This window comes from Bradysia coprophila, unplaced genomic scaffold (assembly GCF_014529535.1).
Source record: "Bradysia coprophila strain Holo2 unplaced genomic scaffold, BU_Bcop_v1 contig_70, whole genome shotgun sequence".
Lineage (NCBI taxonomy): Eukaryota > Metazoa > Arthropoda > Insecta > Diptera > Sciaridae > Bradysia > Bradysia coprophila.
Genome location: NW_023503941.1, coordinates 3,390,307 through 3,411,954, shown reverse-complemented (window position 1 = coordinate 3,411,954; position 21,648 = coordinate 3,390,307). Strand labels below are relative to the sequence as shown.

General features: G+C 37.7%; 3 protein-coding genes across 6 annotated transcripts in view; 2 read left to right on the top strand and 1 right to left on the bottom strand.

Moving 5' to 3' along the window:
* Nucleotides 1-13,507, bottom strand: part of LOC119083766 (kelch-like protein 17) — a 38,028-nt gene extending 24,521 nt beyond the window's left edge. Inside the window, exon 1 of the mRNA XM_037193549.1 lies at nt 13,205-13,507. The gene's annotated coding sequence lies outside the window, so the exon portion shown is untranslated. The remainder of the gene's footprint in view (nt 1-13,204) is intronic.
* LOC119083767 (facilitated trehalose transporter Tret1-like) overlaps nt 1,140-21,648 on the top strand; it is a 44,050-nt gene continuing 23,541 nt past the window's right edge. The window contains exons 1-2 of one of the 4 annotated variants that reach the window (XM_037193552.1): nt 1,140-1,150; nt 16,619-16,637. The gene's annotated coding sequence lies outside the window, so the exon portion shown is untranslated. Of the gene's footprint in view, nt 1,151-16,017; nt 16,250-16,286; nt 16,638-21,648 lie in introns of those variants that run through there. The other 3 variants (XM_037193553.1, XM_037193551.1, XM_037193550.1) reach the window with 3 other exon arrangements.
* LOC119083918 lies at nt 2,728-4,465 on the top strand. The gene is made up of 2 exons (XM_037193730.1): nt 2,728-2,941; nt 3,005-4,465. The coding sequence occupies exons 1-2, from the start codon at nt 2,867-2,869 to the stop codon at nt 4,463-4,465; spliced, it is 1,536 nt and encodes a 511-aa protein (XP_037049625.1). The 5' UTR covers nt 2,728-2,866.

The following is a 21,648-nucleotide window of genomic DNA, read 5'->3' as shown; positions in this document are numbered from 1 at the left end:
GAACTTAGCCTCACTATTTCAACTACCTTTCAGGGAAAAAATTTTTGATATCGGATTTGATTTACTCAAGATATCGACGTGACAGACGGACGGACGGACAAAATTTTTATTGCGGATTCGTCATCTATGAACATAGGCAAATACTTTCCCCTTACCGTCTGCTTCGAATTCCATCAATTACACACGGCATCGTAATCCTATAAGCCCCTTCGTACTTCGTACGGGGTTAAAAATCGCCGAACGGCGGAAGCGAACACGGGACCAGCAGCATATCGACCAAACATGCTGACCACTACGCCAACAAATCACATAACGCGATGCAATTGGTGTCGGTAGTGGTTCGTTAGTCACTTCTACATCGATCAAATAATCAGAGTAGTCGGAATGATGTGATTTGAACGAAATGTTGAGGTGGATAGTATATGTGTGTGAGTAAGTAAATTAAGGATTCTCTGTATGATGTTTTTTTTGTTGTGAATGCGTTTTAAAACAACATGCTTAATTAATTAATTTTAAATCCAAATTTTTGTGGTTATTTCGCTAATGCTGAAAACAAACGAGACATTGAAAACGTATTTTGGTCCTAGTTTTCATTGACAAATGCAGCAATCGCAATTTTCGATAGAGAAATTTCTAACTTTAATTGACAGTTGCGACAATTTCGTCATGAAAACAAGGACCAAAACAAGTTTTGAACACCTCGTTTGTTTTCAGCATAATGTATGAAATATCAGCTTGCAGGAGATAAAACATTGTTCTACCTTGGTGTATATTTCGAGAATAACTTCTTATGTACAATTGTATATACACTCGCTGACGCTCGTTATATACAATTGTACATACGAAGTTATTCTCGAAATATACACCAAGGTAGAAAATGTACTATTATGCGTGCTGGAATACATGTGGAACGAATATAAAACGATGGAAACAAACAAAGCCCACAGAAAGTAGAAACTTATCTTGAGTTAAGTTTGACTAATGGGAAGAAATATTTTTGTTATGAAAATCACAGAGCTCTGAGCTAGTAGTGCTATAGTATCGTGTATTGTCATCTGCCCCCTTTGTTTTACACCACAGTATAACCTGTGCATATAAGCATAAGCGTCGATTGTGTAGCTTCTTTCCAATAGACAGAAACGAGATTAAAGTAAATGCAAAGTTTTAAAAATATTTTAAAAGTTAAAAAAAATGGTTTGGGAATCAAAAGAGACGCATAAGTATACGTGGTTGTGTTGTGTATAACGTAAAAAATGAAAAATATTTTGCCTTTTGTTTAAGCAAAGACTTTTTGTTTATTGTATGTCTGAGTGAGGACTTCAAAGCTTCGTGAATAATTTATGGGGTTTTTAGAGGTACGGCTAGACATGTGAAATATTCCGACCAAGTGTGGTACAAGCCATGCAGAGCCGATCCGACTGTATTGTAGAACCATTGTAACATGTAAATAAGTTTTATTTTTCCATTCATTTTTAATCGTCGTAATTATGAAAAAAAAAATTGTCTACACGCACAGCCCACGACCCGACCAACGAAACAATTTGTGTTTCGATGTGATTAAGTTTGATGATTATTATCATTGGCTTTTCTGTTGTCGAAACGATTGTGGGAGGGTGAGTGAAATTCCATTGTACATTCCAACGATTCCAACTGGCTCGATAATTAAAAAGATTTTGGCTGGGAGCCTCTCGCAAAAAGCTAATTTAATTTCAGATGGTGTGACCGATAAGAGTTCCTTCATTATTTTGTTGGGACATTCAATCAGACTTTATTGCGTGACCGGCGCGTAAATTCCCTGTTATATGGAGAAATTTGACGAATTTCTGTTGTGGATATATGAACAGTGTCAAAGCATCTGGTATAATTGAATATTCGGTGTGTCAAATTACTACACTCCATTTAATACCTTTGCTACCATTGCTACCATTGCAATAATGGTTTAAAAGCGTGGATATTGTTGGCGCTTTAGCTACACTGTAGAGGGCGTCGCTTTTCCTTGAAAAAGAAAAGATCACAAAACTGTCATCTCATTTCTCTCTCTCTCTCTAGTTTTTCCATATGTTTTTGACGTACCGTGGTCTTTGCTTACACCTAAAGTGTCAATAACAGGCTATGTTTAACTGTTTCAGCAGCGTTGTATTACTTAGTGCATCACTGCAAATTTGAATGTGAGTTGTCATTAACTTGGCACTTTTCGCTATTTTTGAGATGAGATAGCGTTGACATCTTACATGAAAGATGTTTGACAGATGGATCATTACATTTTTGTATCATTTGCATGGGTCTCTTTCAAGCATTTTTCAGACATCTTCCACGAACTGTGTACTAGTCTTAATAGCAAACAAAATATTTTTATTTGATTTTGCGGAATCTTTATGTGTTGAGATACTTTTAGTGACATTTAAATAAATTCACAGAAAATGTAAAGACCTTCTGATCTGTCACGTTTTTCACTAGTACATTTTCTATCAAAATTTCATTTCACGACTGACTTAACTTTCCATGGAAGTTATGAGATTTAAATGAAGCAATTGTTTTGTATCTAAATCTGAGTTTACGACCATGTTTCTGCACGAAAAGTGTCAAAACCGTGCCACTAATTTAACTTTATTTCAATCTTCCCCGTCAATTTTAGCTTCTGAACGAGCTCCTGAAATACTCTGGCTACCATGTTTATCAGCGCTTGTTTACATTGATCTATTCAGCATTTTGACAGTTCAGCTGTCATTTAAGTGTCACATCAGCGCGTTCGCCTATCACGTGTGTATGTTTGTTTGAAGTGTGATCAGCATTTTGTTTTGTGTCTCGCGTCTATTTTACTTAACTCGTACACAACGTCAAAAAGAGTTTCATTTCGGCGTACAAAATGAATGACAAAATCTTCTGCACTGAGGATGGATTCGCCGTCAAAACGCTATTACTGAATTCGATGCCGCGAGCCGTAAGCATTTTCTCGGTCAAATTGCACACCTGGCCTGCATTCATTGTTTCCTTTTCTTCTTAGTTTCAAGCCGATCTTCTCTTTGACTACTTTTCTGTGTTCGGCTCTGTCCAGAGTGCACGGCTTCATGTCCGTGCCGCCGATTCGTTTGGATTTGTGAAATTCGACGATGCCAGAGCAGCCGCAAAAGCATTCACGATGAAACATCATGTGATTGCTGGCCATAGCGTAGAAGTGAGAATTGCTAAGCATTGCCATCAAGACGAACCGGCAACGAACGACGAATTGCGAATCGAATTGACCAATGCCACCGGTACAGAGTTCATGGATCTGAACGATGACTGCCTCCGCAAGATATGCACTCATCTAACGAACAGCGATTTATGTTCGTTGGCGGAATTGTCAGCGATTTGCAAAATCAATCGGCTGGAAGCAGTCACAAACGAAACATTTTCACGAAAATACTCGAAGTCGGCTATTAAAGTAGATGCAGCCGATGTCGATGAGACAGAGCGATTGTTGGTAAATTTTGGATCGCAGATGTCATACTTATCGATGGATGGAAGCAATGAAGACAGCGCATGTTCTGCTCGTAGATTTAGGTCGATAATTCAATGTTGTAGCGGAACGTTGGAACGGCTCTATCTTAGTAATTACAAGATTGGCGAAAATGAGACGAAGACCATGAGAGCGGTGTTCAGCAATCTGAAAGAACTGCGGATATCCAATTGTTCTTTTGAAGGTGATGCTGCAGACTTATTTGCCAGCTGCACATCTTTGCATACTTTACACGTAAACGACAACGTACCAAACAAGGAAGAGATCTTCCAGCACACATTTTCCAATTTAACGAACTTCATGTGTGGACATTTGAGCGGCTCGATCAATTACAATTTGGACATTTTTATTTCGCGTCACAAGTCGATGGAACGTATACAGCTGTTGAGCAAAGATGATCACTCCGATCTACTGCCAATAATTGCACAGAATTGTAGTGAGTTACGAGCATTGGCGGTCAGCACCAATGCGGGCAGACGGGGCAGACACAATTCCAAAACGTATAGGAGTCTTTCATCACTGAAGAACTTGGAGAAACTCGTCATTGCCAATGATCCAAATGCGATTCGATTCATGCAAGAGCTAAGTCATTTACAGTCATTGAGAGAACTTGAATTGGTTCGCATTTGTTGTGATAATGAGATAGTAACGGCCATGTCACATCTGAGCCGGTTAGAAACCCTACGAATTCTCGGTTGTGTACAGTTCTCAGATTTATGTTCACTAGAGCATTTGAAGCAATTGAAGGAATTGTCGATAACGTCGGATGTAGTCGTTCATATTCCCCTAGTCCATCTGGTTACCAGCCTGGCTGATCTAGAGATACTTGATCTAAATGTAAGGAATTTCTTTATGATTGACACAAGACTGCGGTCCAAAATTGTCAACGCTCGATCAAAGTCGGGCAGTGCAAAACGTACCCTTAAAATTGTGTGCTTTGGTAGGACGACGCACATTCGTTTTTAGTCGCCGAATGATCTCTGTTAATATTCACTTTGTGCAAATAAATGATTTTGTGGAAAAGACACAAGTTGTTTTACTTTGGTGAATCCGAGAATACTTCAGTTACTTTTGGATGAAGACTCAACGGCACGAGAAATTAAATTGAAATTTGGAATTTCTATGATGAAGAGTGATCAACCTCTGACGATCTCAATAATTGCATTTTTCGAGAAGAAAAGAAACGAAGAAAAATCTAGTAAGGCTCGTTCAGAACCTTGACGCCTCTCGCGTATGAAGCAATCCCTCTACGATCTGAAAAAAGTGTGTCCGACATATTCAGCACATACATATGAACATAAAGTCCCTGACACACACCATGACATGTGATGTTAAGTAAACTTGATTCGGTACGACAAGTCCCGAAGATTATACGAACAACCATTCCAATAGATTTGTTCCAAGTAATTGTAAACACGAATTTTGACTGGCCGAACGAACACGATTTCATCCACAGAGATCGGTTTTCATATAAATATTTATGAAGTTATGTCTCTATGGATGAAATTTGACAATTCGCAAGGCCTTGGGACAGACCTATAAATCAAGTCCGATTAACTGTAAGACCGAACACTGACAGCAGTATCGTCATCCATAGAATACTCTAACGTCAACTCTGGGAAAATAATTGAAATTATTGAGCTGCCGCTTCTGTTTTGTTGGGAACACTGAAAACGTTAAGCTCAATAAATTTCCAAAGTGTGAAAAGATGAAATTAGAACTGTTTATTGTGTGGCGTAAATGTTTGAGCTCTTTACTTTACAAGAAAACCATGAAATGTGCCTGCTCATTTTCACTGCGCATATTTTCAGGTTAGGTTCTCTGTGGATGATTTTTGACATTTCGAATAACCTTGGACTTGATGTATTATAACGATATGTGACAATGTGATATGCATCTTGTGACGCACTCGATTGAAGTGATTCATCGCAACTTACATGTGTTAGAGTTGCTGAAAATAATTGATGAGTTCAGCTTTGATGCTTCAGCTCCAATTTCAATCAAACTTCGTTCAACTCAAACACAATCAAACTAACATTCCGGAAAACTTTTCCTGCAAAAATATCATTCCACCAATATACATCCACCATCAGTCACCAGAATCATGCATGTGTATCACGAACCATTACAATCAATCTCACATGTCAGGCTTTCGGAAGATTAAGATTTTCATGAAAACATTTTTTAGACCCGTACGAAGTACTGGGGTCTTATAGGTTTACGCATACGTTTGTAACACGTCGAATTGGACTCCCTGAGTAAGGGGAAACCTATTGTGGTTGTCTAGAGATGCCAAATCCGCGAAAAAAAAAATGTCCGTCTGTCTGTCTGTCTGTCTGTCTGTCTGCACGATAACTTGAGTAAAACGCATCCGATTTTGAAAATTCTTTTTTTTCCCGTTTGGTAATGTCAAAAGACAGGCTAAGTTCGAAGATGAGTGATTTTGGATCGACCCCTCCCGAACTGTGGCCCAATAAGTGCTTTACGATTTTTCGAAGATATCTCCGGACATTTAAACGTTAAACTTGTAAGTGATACGTCAAATAAAAGGTATTTACAATACCGATCGACAAAAAAAAAGTTTATGGAAATCGGATGACCGACTCGTGAGTTAGACCCCTTGGTGTGGAACAGGCACAGGGCGGCAAGCAGTTTTTGCTTGTAGGTCGGCCACATTTGAACATATTTCGTCTGTTTTAGCTTTATTAGATAGGTATTGACCGTACCAATCAGGGAAATTTTTTTTTATGAAATTATGTTCTCCGGAGCGTGAGCTAGGTCTCTTGGAGTGAGCTCTTATCTGGCTACTCGGAAGTACAGTGAACGTGGTGTATTTTGACAATATCTCGAGTAAATTTTGACCGAATTTCATGAATTTTTTGTTTGAAAGGTATTAACGAATGTAAAGCGTCGGTAAAATTTCCGGTCTCCTAACAAAATGGCTGCCGGTGGCCATATTGGATTTTAATAAAAGTGATATATCTTGGGAAAAATGGTACTTAGAGAGTTTCTGTTAACATGGAAATAATGTGTTATGTGTGAGGGGTTTCAGGGATTCCATATACGGACATCTATATATACCTATATACAGCTATATTGAGCTATATACAGGCATATAGAGCTGTATAATAGCATATTCCTCTGTGAAATGTTTATTTACAGTGAAATATAGGTAAATATAGCGGTATATAGCTGTTTAAATAGGAATTTATGAAATTTGTCTTCGTACGGGGCTGTCTATATTGCCTCCGGCAATTTAATTGTATATGATAACAAGGCAAAGAGTGGATAATGTAAGTGATTTAAAAGGAAGAATAGTTTTTCAGCAGAGAAGAAAATGAAGTAAGAGAAATGAAGAGTTTCACATTAAAGGCTTTTGATACGAATAGGTGTTTCGTACGGGTCGGCGTTAGCTATGTTTTCTCTTCCACCTCAGTATTGCTTTTTCATCGTTTCCTACTTTCCCGCTTTATAATGTGACAACGCAAAAAGGTTCGTGTACGCGTGCCATATCGAAAATCGTTCATTTCATTAAAATTCATGAGCCTACGTTGGTCTACGTTTTACCACGGCAACATCTGTAGCGACCTTACATAACTATGGCCCAAATATGCCTATATTGGACGAGTTGTTAAGCATGCGGACGGAAATAGATCGTTTTCGTCCCTAGGTAAGAGAAACAATGTGTTGTGATGGCATATGGAAATCAATTAATTTCGATTGAATCATTTCGTCAGACGTTTTCTTCGATGAAATGAGTGGAATTATCAACCTCAGCAAATTGAATTGTAATTTCGATGTCACCAAACTGAACAAGACGCTGTGCATAGTGTATTGTGTATGGTAACAGCAGATACAAATGATATAAAAAGCACCGAGTTCATATACTGAGAAGCACGATGTTTATTTGAATAATTAACATTAAATAGAAATATAGCATTGATGTAGTCAGCGCGAAAAGTCAGCACACCATATAGACAAGCAAATAATTTCGAATCATAAATTTGTGTGTTTCGTTGGTTTCGTTACAACATTTTAATGTAAACAGAGAGATGAAATGAAACCATTCAACTTTTGCTAGTTTGTTAAACTATTTCAAATGATTACGTCGTCGTCGTCTTGCTACACATTTAAATGAAACAAAAAATTTATGGTTCTACGACCTTGCTCTTCGATATTATGCTATTTTGATTGTTATTATGATGTTGACTCGTACTGGCTGATGGGAATAATGATTAAAATTCAATTGGCTCTTCGCCGGTTTAATTGGTTCGACCTGCGTTGAGCCGGGCTAGTTAGCAAGATTGCAAGATAACGGAGTTGTTATCAGTTGCCGGCATTTTTGGTAATAGTTTGTCAGGCTTGTACAGTTGGACTGGCTCCAAAAAGCCGTTCGGAAAGAATTTTGTGTAAAACTCTTCATTGCTCGTCCTTCATACAAAGATCGAAAGGCCTTCAGGCATCGACTTATATCACATATGACCAGGCCTGGTTTGTGTGTGTATAAGAGAAATTAAAACAGTATTTGGCAACTAAATAACCAACCTGGAAAGGGGTTGGTCATAAATTTGTACATGTACAAACCTGGCGAATCATAAACGAAATGAAAGTAATCTCTCAACCTCAAACGTGATCACAAATACGTGGGACAAAAGAACCTGTTTTGGTAACACTGATTCTGACATGCAACTAGCTCAAAATCAGTGTTACCTACACATGCTCTTTTAGCCTACGTTTTTCTTCTACATGTCGTATGTATCCCTCTTCCATTATATGCTTTTTGTGGCTCGAAAAAGTCCTTCTGACGTTTTATGAACAAAATAGTGTAGAGAGCCGTTCATTGCCCGTCCTTCATACAAAGATCGAAAGATCGCTCCAATATCAGATAGGGTCAAGCGTGGGTGTTGTAAGAGATGATTCCGAATAGTATTTAACAACTGGTCTGCAAAGGGGTTGGTCATACATTTGTGCATGTACAAATCTGTCGAATCATAAACGAAATGAAAGTAATCTCAAAACATGATCAGAAATGTGAGTGTGTGCGTTCGTGCTACAGTAAAACCAGCCTTATTGTCGTTTCGCAACAAAATTTGACATTGGCGATCTCCGCACAAACATCACCGGAGATTATAAGCTGTAAATAAGAGCGGAGTTGATGGAAGAACCGCAATAGCAAACATAAACAGCTGAAGGTAATACAAATCCACATAAACACACAGAACCTAAGCTTCTGCTTCAGGTGAATTCGAGACGATCTTAAGAGAGTTTTCGCAATGTTGAAATACGTTTCCAACATTCACCACATTTCATCAACTCTATCGAAATCCTGTATTTTAATTGATAAAAACCTCACAAGCGCATACAGAACCACTAGCCCAGAAGAATCAAAGTTCGGGAGCCAGCGAAGCCAGTGACATAAAATCACGTTCCACCATTCCAATATTTACGAACTAGACCGCACTATTCCTTCATTTGTCCCCCCAAATCCCCGTCCAATTGATGTGAATTTCATGACCACCAATATAGCAATGATTCAACTTAATCCAATCTGCATATGCCGCCCAACATATAAATTGTGAATATACAACGCCGACGACAAATGCAAATTTTCAGACTAGAAATTTGGTTTGATGCTTAAAGGCCGTTTCACTTCTCCCTGCCATGAAATTTGCTTTTCTCCAACCATCAGAAAAACCCCAACAGAAAATCGAATTAAATCGGCATTTTTGTCACTGTCTATAGTCTCTCTGCGTTATTTTATGTCACCACCGCCGTAAAGTTTGTTCTACATCATGCACATAGTTCGGATAGATGGATGATATTATTTGCATTGATGGTGGTTGTTACAGGGACGTTATTGCTATGAAAAATGCGCTAACTGCTGTCATGTATACAACAACAACACAAACATTTCTATCTAAAAAGCATCGTCATATCTGCGGGGAGAAAGTGGAGCTTAAGAATGACTAAGGGTTGAATGAACTGCTGTGTACAAATGTGGTGTTTTCTATGAGAAGGAGCTTCACGCATTAATTTTCGTTCTATTGAATTTATGGTTCCCCATTGCCAACCATGTTTTCGAATTAAGTTAAAATGTTTTACATGATTTTAATGAAATTGTAACACTTGGTTCGGTTGGGAACGAAGGGTTTAGCGTACATTTACGTAAGTGTGTGTGTATATGAAACGTGTACGTGAAACGGTATTTTCGTCGATATTTTCGCAATTTTGTAACAAGCTGTAAAGCACAAGTAACGATTTCGAAATTACATTTTTATTGCTGCCGTTCCGTGTTGAACTTTGCCGTTTTTATTTTGTTGGTTGGTTGATTTGGTACGTTTACAATGAGAAGTTTCGTTCAGGCGTTCGTACTGCAAGAATTTCAAATATTGAAGAAAACGGCATGTGACGACGTACTAGTTTACCCTAAAGACTACAGCCTTACCTGAAGCCTTGTTTCCATAGCTGAATAGGGAAATGTTGCTTGGAAACATAAGCTCAAATGTAATAGATTTTCGTATAATTCTAGTACATTTCGTCATAAAATTATTAATGTCAGGGCGACGATTCTCGTAGCATTCGTAACGCTAAGAATTCGTAACTTGACAGTTGCGTGCATAAAATCCAATAAGAGCTGTCAAGTTACGAACGGCATGAGAATTGAGGCCCAGCGCTCCAATTTTTTGTGAACCAACTTCACAGCTATGACATTTTATGGATATACTGAAGTTAAATCACTCGAAAATAGAGCGACTCATCCGGTCGTTTCTTGATCCTGAAAACTACAACAGCGCCATATACAGCTATAGAAAAGTGGTGAACACGTCAAGAAGATCGAGGCGATTCCATTAGACATATTTTAGCAGAGCACATGCTGCTACACACAGCTCAATTTTTTATTTCGTTCTCCTGTCAAGTTTGACAGTAAAACAAAAGAAAATTTTGAATTAGGCCTCCTTCGCGTCGCTTGTAGCTTGAATAAGTTACCATATTTGCGAAACGCATCTTCTGGTTCCACCTTTTAGTAATAAATCTCCTCATTACCCTTCTTATCATTCTAAAGTTGATTCTTCAACTTAATGACAATGTTCTCACATTGATTACACACACAATGTAATAGATGACGCTGCTTTCTACTTTGAAACATTTGAATATCAGACATAAGTATCTTTAGGTTTTGCTTACAACAAACAGTCGTCGCCACATTCTACGTTAAAAAGTACGTTCGAGTTCTTTCTGCTACGCGTCGCACCCTTTATTACAAATCGCCAATATATCTACAATCAGCGAAATGACAACAGATGGCGCTGACACTTACTGACTATTTATCTGCTAAAACTGCAAAAGGTCTAAAGGGAAAGGTAAATTGAATTGACAGCATTCCTTGTAATGGACACAAGTAAATTCAACGTCTTAAATTGTGCAGACAAAAAAGTCCTAACACAATTGTTATGACGGTATCTCATCAAAATAAATGCAAAATTCTACCAAAGGAAAATAGCGCTGCCTCACAAATTCAATTTCCGTCCCAAATATTTTGTGATATTAATCAATGGTGACTGACCTTATTTTTACGACACACACGTGTAAGTATACACACAAGAAAGGAAAAGGAAATCAACGTAAAAGTCACATGAAAAAGAACAAACATGGGGTGAAGTTTCATTCTTTTTGGGGCTTTTTTTTTCGTATGGTACAATGGTACATGACCTATATAGACGTGGCATTAGGGTACACCTGGGACTTCTCACGAAATTTTAAGTGTACATGGAAATGACTGGATAAGAAAAGCGTTGGAAATGAGAAGTGTGACGCAGGTTCGTGTGACCGATTGGGGTTTAAGGTCTGTTATAGGCACAATTATTATTACTCATGGGTTGAGACGGTTTTTTTTTAATTTTTGCATTCAAAAATATTTTTCGGCCTGCGTCAGTGATTATAGGTTATGGTGTCTAATTACATTAGATCATACCCAAGAAGTTATGTAACAATTTCAATATGCAAAACGATTGATTTTCACCTGACGCAATCTTTTGCTCTCGTTGGAACTTCCTATTTCTCCCCGAGGTGAACATTTAATTTTTTATCCGTGCGTGGCGGGAAAAATCGTTTTTATCTACGAAACAAATACAGTTACAGGCAGTGAAATTTCAGCATGACTTTGCTTAAGGTTTTACCCCTACAACGCTCGTGCGCGTAGTAACTTTAACTTTGTAAACAAGTACAAACAGTTTTAAATGTATGTCGGGATCAGCTGAAAGACAGTTGAAGCAAGTTCATGCCGAAATTTCACTGCCCCTGACTGTACATCAATTTGTTTCACTATTTACCAAAACCGCAAAGAGACAGTTACGAAGAGAAAACATCTCTTTTAGACCAATGAAAGTGTAAAACAGGTATGGTCTATTGTCCGCCCGGAAGACATAAAAATTTGATTTTCGTACTTAAACGCACTCATTTTCATATTATTTTGACATAAAATGTGAGTGCGTTTAAGACGAATTCGCCGATCGACCATACCTGTTCTAGACTTTCATTGTTTTAGACCCCATGGGAGAAACAAGAGGTGAGAAAATAAAAAATTTCTAACCTGAACCGTCATCGGAGAGATGGTCAACAAACGCCATCTTCAAATTGCATTTGATTGGAGAAAATAAATTTCAACGCCTCCATATATGAGAATGGGGCGATTAACCGCTGCGTTAGATTTATCACGTTCCATTTTAAATTTGTAGTACAGTTATGGCGTGAATTACTGCAGCTACACATAGCAACGCGGACGAGATGTCATTCAAATGTTTCTTTCGTTGTACTGTCAAACTTGACAGGAGAAAAAAATTTAATTAGTTTCCCTTCGCGTCGCTATCTGTAGGTAGAGTTACGATCAATTTTGGACGTAATCTAAATCTTTATGCTTTTGATTTCCTAGGGTCGAAAATGGCGTATTGCATTGCTAGAAGAAACGAGAGAATCAGGACCTCACAGCATGTAAAACGTATTACAAAACTCGGGGTTCGCCTCAGCTCAACAAACTTCACACGAAAACCGGACTTTTCAACTTGTTATCCCTTGTCATGTAAATAACTTTTCCTCTCATCAATGCCTGTGACCGATATCACAATTTTTGTGATATTTTATGATGATCGATTGGATTCGATGGTCGGAGTATGAAACAAACGTTTTCTAATATTCTCCTGTTATTTTTTGAAGTATTTGCTGCAGAAACTAGAGATTCATACAAATACCATTACCATCCCTGAAGAAAGCCTATTCGACCTAATGTAGCCTCCCTATCACGCCCACAACAATCACTCGTTTAGGACTTGCGTCACAACTTGTTAAGAACAACTTCGACAGGAAGAAAATTACCAGAAGGCCTTCGTCTTACATCACCGAGAAATTGAATATGATATACGATATGGATAGCGTGTAAGGTGAGCGTGTTATCGGAAAATGAATGAAATGTAATTGGGAAAGAAATTATGTCTCGACCGATTTGAATTTTCGAATTTTTCCGACTTCGAATTAACTGTGAACCTAATGTTTTGATGAATTTAATTGAATAAATTTCGTTTCACCGAAAACATGTGCTGCTGTTCGATCGAACGTAGACGTTATACACAAAGTGTTTTCATTTTAGATGTGAGAAAATTGTATCGAAAAAGCTTCTACGGAAAATCATCGTTGTCAATATCTACGAACCTTTTTTTGTGAGCAAAATCAATCCAGAATTTGATGTCAACAGTCGATGGTTTTACCACCGTCACACGGCTGTTTCTTGCGGTCTTTTCACTCAATTTGCACAATTTCCACACAATATTCGGCTATCACTTTGCAATCACAAAAATGTGGAAAATCTATTTTCCTGGGCACAAGGCACAAGGTTAAGTAAACCCAAAAGAATACACCGAAAAAAGGACACACACCAAAAAAACATACACACCCGTCTAGAGCAACCTGAAACGATTTTCCCTTCAACTTGAACTTAACATTCAACTCAACTGAATGAAATCTAGATACAAACTGAAACACGCATAATGAGTATAACCAACGAGTGAAAACAAATTCTCTCCCGCGGCACCACCGATCGTTTCGCTCACCCAATTTTCATTCATGCTCCGTTCGGCCAAATCTCTCTTTCTCTGTATATTAAAAAGCTGTGTGTTCAGAACGTGCTTTTCGTTTACAATTTCATGGTATTTCGTACAAGTGTTTTCCACTTAATGTTTTTCTTCACATTTTGCATAATTATTTGTCACTTTGCTGTGTATACTACGCCCGATACACCTTTTTTGTTTGGTTTGTATAGTAGTGGTAGAGGGTCTGCAAATATAGTCGGTGCCTGAGTGCAAATTTCAGTTGGCAATATTGCAAGACATGAGGGTTGATTCGTCTTTCGTCTTTTGTAAATCTTTGAGCAAACAAGGGAATGTGACGCAAGTTCAAAGATAGGTTCAAAGGTTTAAGAAACACTGAGATTGAGGAACTCACATTGGAGTTAAGATACGTGAATTGTCGTAGCTTTCAGCTGACTTGGGAAGCTGATGAAGGTGTCTCAGCAGTCTAAGAACGTGACCTGATCAAACCACCATTTAGATTTGATCTCCTTCACAAGAACAAATGACATCTAAAAAGAGGAATAGTTTGCTCGAAGAGATACAGAATGATGGGAGCTTCTCACTACCACTACTGCACATTTGTTCTTCGCTTTGCAGGATTACGAAAGAAATAAAATTGTTAAATGGAAATTCGATTATAACGTCAAGGTTAAACATATAGGCATGTGTTGGTTTTACATCGGATTAATCTTATCGTGGCTCTCTTCAGTCGGTGTGCATTTCTGACTATACCAAAAAAAGGCACCCCATTCCATTGAAGCTAAATCGAAAAACAACAACAATTCTCCGTTTTTCTTACGTAATAAATTCGGCAACACATTTCTCTTGTAACACGTACCTACCATATATTGCGTTGGTATTGAATCGAACCCCATCTCGTACAATTTTTCATTTTTCTCGCATCCTCCACCGAATCTTCTGTATTAACACAACAACAACAACAAACCACCACCAGCTAAACACACCATCATGTCATTGATTAATGTCCATTAGAACGTAAAAGCAGCGTGTGCCAACCGGGTCGATGTCCTCTGGAATTTTCTCTTACAAAAAAGAGAGACGAAATCGCACACGCAAGCTTGAGTAAGTTTTCTCAAGGTTCACAACGTTGTGAAGCTTTGAACACAGAGTGGAAAAGCGATTCACTTTTGATTTTTAGTGGAAAACTGTCGTTCTTGTCGATTGATACGAAACTAAAAATCTATTGCACGTTTAATCGGCGAGTGTTCGAATGGACTGACTACGTTACACTATTTTCTGCTATTTTCCCTTGCCTACTGATAAGCGAAAATCGCTCAATTCACATAGATCAGAACAGACGGTGTGCTGTTATTTACACATACATACACTTTACACACTGGATCTCAGTTGCGTAATGTATTATGGAGAATATCGTTTCAAGCATGTTTGACGTGTTTTGTTTGCTTTTGGTTGAATGGCATTTGATTAAATTGTGGAGAGAAATGGTAATGAAAAGTTCGGCTGAAATTAATTTGAAGTGTGAAAAGCTCTGCGAATTGCTGTTGAACAGTTTTGAAACATTCCGTGGAGAGCTTTCGACCAAAAAACATCTATACCTACTGGATCAACAGTTTATCGATTGGACAATGTGTAAGAAAGTTTGAGGTAAATACCTATGCAAGCACTGACATGCACTATTCATTTAGTCGACTACAATAGGAAAATTGAGTGAAAAATGTCGCCCACGATCTCACAAAAAATGAAATTAACGTAGTTTGGCGCACACACTCTCACCGCAGTTACTCAATGGTTACTAAATTTTGATTAGTACTGTTTAAATTTATTCAACAAATAATTTAAGTCTGACTCGTTATAACTACCTCAAAAACGCATAACCTCTGGTACTCAACACACACATACATGATAATACCTGCTTCAAGTTGCCATTCGTCCACAGAAATATTCTTAGGAGATAGCTCAGGTACGTGCAATAATTCGTGCTGCTGGTATGCTCTAATTTCTAAGTTGAAAGTGGCTGCAGTTCTTACGTGCTGAACGTATTAACACGTCCACTACGTATTAAATACATGCAGTGCGAATGTATCATGTATTTGTTTTTCTCAGTGCTCTGATAACGTCTGTGAATGTTCAAGAGACATTTATTTTTCTCCAATATCATTTCCGTGCCTGTCGTATGCTAATTCAAACGAAATGTTTGATTCAACATGTTCCCCACTCCACCAATACCACCTGTTTTACACACCAAACATTCTAATCAGTCCACATAGGTAGATAAATAGCGTCTGTTACCGAAAAATTATACGAAAAAAAAGAGTTTCGTTTCTCTCTGTCGTAACGATTTACCTAGACAAGACATTATTTACTACGACACGACGGATGATACCTACAGCTCATCCGCATTTTTATATATTCTTTGCGTCCGTAAAGTTAAGCGATTTCTTGTTGCTGTTGGTCTGTTTGTTTTTTCATGTGTCCACAAATAAAACGTTTTCATCGAGAATCCGCTCATCGTAAATTCATTTCGAACAATTCAGTTGTTTGTAAAACGCCAATAACGTCGGTCACGATTGATTAGAGTGAAATTAACAAACCAATTTGAGCTTGTTGGAAATTCGTCGAATCGAATGATTTGCTGGAGATATTTTGACTGGTAAAATATTGAAGAAGTTAAATGAAAAATTGATTTTGCGATCACGGAAGTCAGATCGTCGAGATGAAATTTTAGTTTTGCGTAGCCCGCCGTAGTGATTGATCGTTGAGTGGATTGTTTCGTTTAAAGTTTTAAATTTCGTCAGACGACTAGTTGTGTAACTGATTTTGATGGTTGAACTATAAAGTGCCTATAATTTACTGGAATTGATAATAGTGCAACAGTGGTAATATACACCGCATTAACTTCAGATTTCCACCTTGAAAGTTACGAAAATCAATAGAAAATTGTAATTTCGGTTGTTAAAAAAAGACTTCAAGTTCATTATCGTGGAATTTCAGCCAATTTCTGTGGCACGAGCACATTAAGGAGACGGTAGGTTTTACATGTACGAAACAACAATACCCGTTTTCTTTCATCGGATTTTCTATTTTTATTTTCTCTCGCTAAATTCTTTATTTTCTCGTCGACAAATGTATGTTGTAAGTAGATAAAACGTATCGTGTGTGCTCATATGGGCCGGCACTTTGATTTTGTTATTCAAGAAACCTTATGGGATTATCGATTGATTAACAATTATCAGATAAATGTCGGTAGAAGAACGTTGTTTGCGTCGCGAACGCTTATTTCTTTTGATTCGCTTTGCTATTTTGATTGATGTCTGGTTATTATGCAGCTCTGTTCTTTCTACCTAACGTTTTTATCAGACGACTTTTTTTCAAGAGCAGCTGCAAGTCTGATTGTCTCGTTATCAAAATGTCAAGCTAATAAAATCAACCAATAAAGTCAACCTATATGCAAGAAATCTAGGGAATTGTTTTGCGATCTTCAACCTTTTGAGGGGCCGTTCAGAAATTACGTATCGCTAAAATCTCCTTTTTCAAGACCCCATCGTAACTGTCAAAATTTGAAAAATTTAACGAAATTTTGTGAAATTTAACGAAACTTTGTGAAATTTAACGAAGTTCTTTCAAATTTTACGAAATTTTGCTAAATTTGAAAAATTTAACGAAATTTTGTGAAATTTAACGAAACTTTGTGAAATTTAACGAAGTTCTTTCAAATTTTACGAAATTTTGCTAAATTTGAAAAATTTAACGAAATTTTGTGAAATTTAACGAAACTTTGTGAAATTTAACGAAGTTCTTTCAAATTTAACGAAATTTTGCTAAATTTGAAAAATTTAACGAAATTTAGCGACATTTTTTTAACGAGTTTCACAAACAATAGTCACTTCACGCAAGCCTGAAACTCCCCAATCACCTAGACTTATGAACGATCGTCGTGGAATGAAACAAGTTTCTCCATGAAGTGAAAGACAATATTAGAAGTTGCATCAGCGACACTCATTGAGTGTTTTAACCGAAATTTGACTCTAACCTTTATGATTTGGGTAACTCGTTAGATATGACTATTTGATAAAGTCTCATTGGTACGACGTTCTTTCTAGGGTATTGCTCGTATTGCTTCTCTGCAAGTCTTGTGTAACACGTGTGCGAAACGAGTGACTAAGCATTGCAGGTCTTTCCCACTTTTATCTTATTTGACATTCTTTTGACTTGAATGTACCCAGCCCAGAACAAAAATCAGGTTTGCCACCGATTTCGGTTCAACCAAATTTTATTACGATGAAATCGCGACGACCGGCGAAAAAAAAAACTTCTATCACCTTTCGTTCGGTGTACGGTGACCTTGGAGCTTTGTCTTTAACACATCTGTTCAATCGAATGAAACGTGTTCGGATATAACTTGTTGATGAATTTTTTGTGGCTCATTCAAAATACTTGATCAATGACAATGTTGATGGTTTTAAGATTCTGCAAGTTTAGTGGAAAGTGACGTATTGTAAATACCTTTCATTTGACGTACAAGTGTGGTGTTTAACTGTCAGGAGATATAACCGTCACAAAAATTATCGTCCATGACTATGATATCGTCCAAAATAACGATAAAATCGCACAGAAAATGATAATAACGATTAACCCAGATTAACATTATCGCCTTCAAAAACGACAATATCGTGCGAAAAACGTTAATATCGTCAAGACCAAAATCTTCGAACGATAATATCGTTCCTGACGATGTTTCCCGTGTTGTGAAATGTCGCTTCTCCGCAATTTTGCGTTGATGGGATCGACATCGACAATTATGTTGCTTATTAATCACAGACTAAGCAATGGAAAATGCAGCTTAATTGTCGATCCCATCAACGCAAAATTGCTCTGGTGTTTTCAGTCCTAGCCAATCGAACAGTGGAAGAATTATAAGAAGTTACATTTTCAACAATTACAATCCAATCAACGTTGTTCATTCCACATGCGATTTACACGCTTTAATACATACACATACATACGTAAATGTCGTAACGTTGGCAATGCATGTGGATTGAATAAGGAGAATTTGATTGTACATGTAACCTCTTATAATTCCGGGACTGTATGGCGACACTACCATTTCGAATGAACAGGTCATTGAATCCGGATTAAACCGTGCTCATTAGTTGCTACTGCATGTTCCACATGAAATATGAATTTCGCGTTGATAGTTTTTCGTTCAAATTAATTTAAATATTTGTCGCGAGTTCTTAAAATGCGAAAAACTTTGTTTTTAGACCCGTACGAAGTACTGGGGTCTTATGCGTTTACGCATACATCCGTAACACGTCGAATTGGACTCCCTGAGTAAGGGGAAACCTATTGTGGTTGTCTAGAGATGCCAAATCAGCAAGAAAAAAAATGTCCGTCTGTCCGTCCGTCCGTCTGCACGATAACTTGAGTAAAACGCATCCGATTTTGAAAATTCTTTTTTTCCCGTTTGGTAATGTCAAAAGACAGGCTAAGTTCGAAGATGAGTGATTTTGGATCGACCCCTCCCGAGCTGTGGCCCAATAAGTGCTTTACGGTTTTTCGAAGATATCTTCGGACATTCAAACGTTACACTTGTAAGTGATACGTCAAATAAAAGGTATGTACAATACCGATCGATAAAAAAAAAGTTTATGGAAATCGGATGACCGACTCGTGAGTTAGACCCCTTGGTGTGAAACAGGCACAGGGCGGCAAGCAGTTTTTGCCACATTTCAACATATTTCGTCTGTTTTAGCTTTATTAGATAGGTATTGACCGTACCAATCAGGGAAAAAAAAGTTTTTGAAATTATGTTCTCCGGAGCGTGAGCTAGGTCTCTTGGAGTGAGCTCTTATCTGGCTACTCGGAAGTACAGTGAACGTGGAGTATTTTGTCAATATCTCGAGTAAATTTTGACCGAATTTCATGAATTTTTTTTTTGTTTGAAAGGTATTAACGAATGTAAAGCGTCGGTAAAATTTCCGGTCTCCTAACAAAATGGCTGCCGGCGGCCATATTGGATTTTAGTAAAAGTGATATATCTTGGGAAAAATGGTACTTAGAGTGTTTCTGTTAACATGGAAATAATTTGTTATGTGTGTGGGGTGTTTCAGGCATTCCATATATGAACATCTATATATATGTATATACACCTATATTGAGCTATATACAGGCATATAGATCTATATAATAGCATATTCATCTGTGAAATGTTTATTTACAGTGAAATATAGGTAAATATAGCGGTACATAGCTGTTTAAATAGGAATTTATGAAATTTGACTTCGTGCGGGGCTGTCTATATTGCCTCCGGCAATTTATTTGTATATGCTAACAAGGCAAAGAGTGGATAATGTAAGTGATTTTAAAGGGCGAATAGCTTTTCAGTAGAGAATGAAGTAAAAGAAATGAAGAGTTTCACAGTAAAGGCTTTTGATACGAATAGGTGTTTCGTACGGGTCGGCGTTAGCTATGTTTAGACCCGTACGAAGTACTGGGGTCTTATAGGTTTACGCATATGTTTGTAACACGTCGAATTGGACTCCCTGAGTAAGGGGAAACCTATTGTGGTTGTCCAGAGATGCCAAATCAGCAAGAAAAAAAATGTCCGTCTGTCCGTCTGTCTGTCTGCAGGATAACTTGAGTAAAACGCATCCGATTTTGAAAATTCTTTTTTTCCCCGTTTGGTAATGTCAAAAGACAGGCTAAGTTCGAAGATGAGTGATTTTGGATCGACCCCTCCCGAGCTGTGGCCCAATAAGTGCTTTACGGTTTTTCGAAGATATCTCCGGACATTTAAACGCTATACTCGTAAATGATACATCGAATGAAAGATATTTACAATACCGATCGACAAAAAAAAACATAGCTAACGCCGACCCGTACGAAACACCTATTCGTATCAAAAGCCTTTAATGTGAAACTCTTCATTTCTCTTACTTCATTTTCTTCTCTGCTGAAAAACTATTCTCCCTTTAAAATCACTTACATTATCCACTCTTTGCCTTGTTATCATATACAACTAAATTGCCGGAGGCAATATAGACAGCCCCGTACGAAGACAAATTTCATAAATTCCTATTTAAACAGCTATGTACCGCTATATTTAACTATATTTCACTATAAATAAACATTTCACAGATGAATATGCTATTATATAGCTCTATATGCCTGTATATGGCTCAATATAGGTGAATTTAGATATATATAGATGTCCATATATGGAATCACTGAAACCCCACACACATAACAAATTATTTCCATGTTAACAGAAACTCTCTAAGTATCATTTTTCCCAAGATATTTCTATTTTACTAAAATCCAATATGGCCGCCGGCAGCCATTTTGTTAGGAGACCGGAAATAGTACCGACGCTTTACATTCGTTAATACCTTTCAAACAAGAAAAAATTCATGAAATTCGGTCAAAATTTACTCGAGATATTGTCAAAATACACCACGTTCACTGTACTTCCGAGTAGCCAGATAAGAGCTCACTCCAAGAGACCTAGCTCACGCTCCGGAGAACATAATTTCATAAACATTTTTTTCCCTGATTGGTACGGTCAATACCTATCTAATAAAGCTAAAACAGACGAAATATGTTGAAATGTGGCCGACCTACAAGCAAAAACTGCTTGCCGCCCTGTGCCTGTTCCACACCAAGGGGTCTAACTCACGAGTCGGTCATCCGATTTCCATAAACTTTTTTTTTGTCGATCGGTATTGTAAATACCTTTTATTTGACGTATCACTTACAAGTTTAACGTTTAAATGTCCGGAGATATCTTCGAAAAACCGTAAAGCACTTATTGGGCCACAGCTCGGGAGGGGTTGATCCAAAATCACTCATCTTCGAACTTAGCCTGTCTTTTGACATTACCAAACGGGAAAAAAAAAGAATTTTCAAAATCGGATGCGTTTTACTCAAGTTATCGTGCAGACAGACAGACGGACAGACGGACAGACGGACATTTTTTTTTCGCGGATTTGGCATCTCTAGACAACCACAATAGGTTTCCCCTTACTCAGGGAGTCCAATTCGACGTGTTAC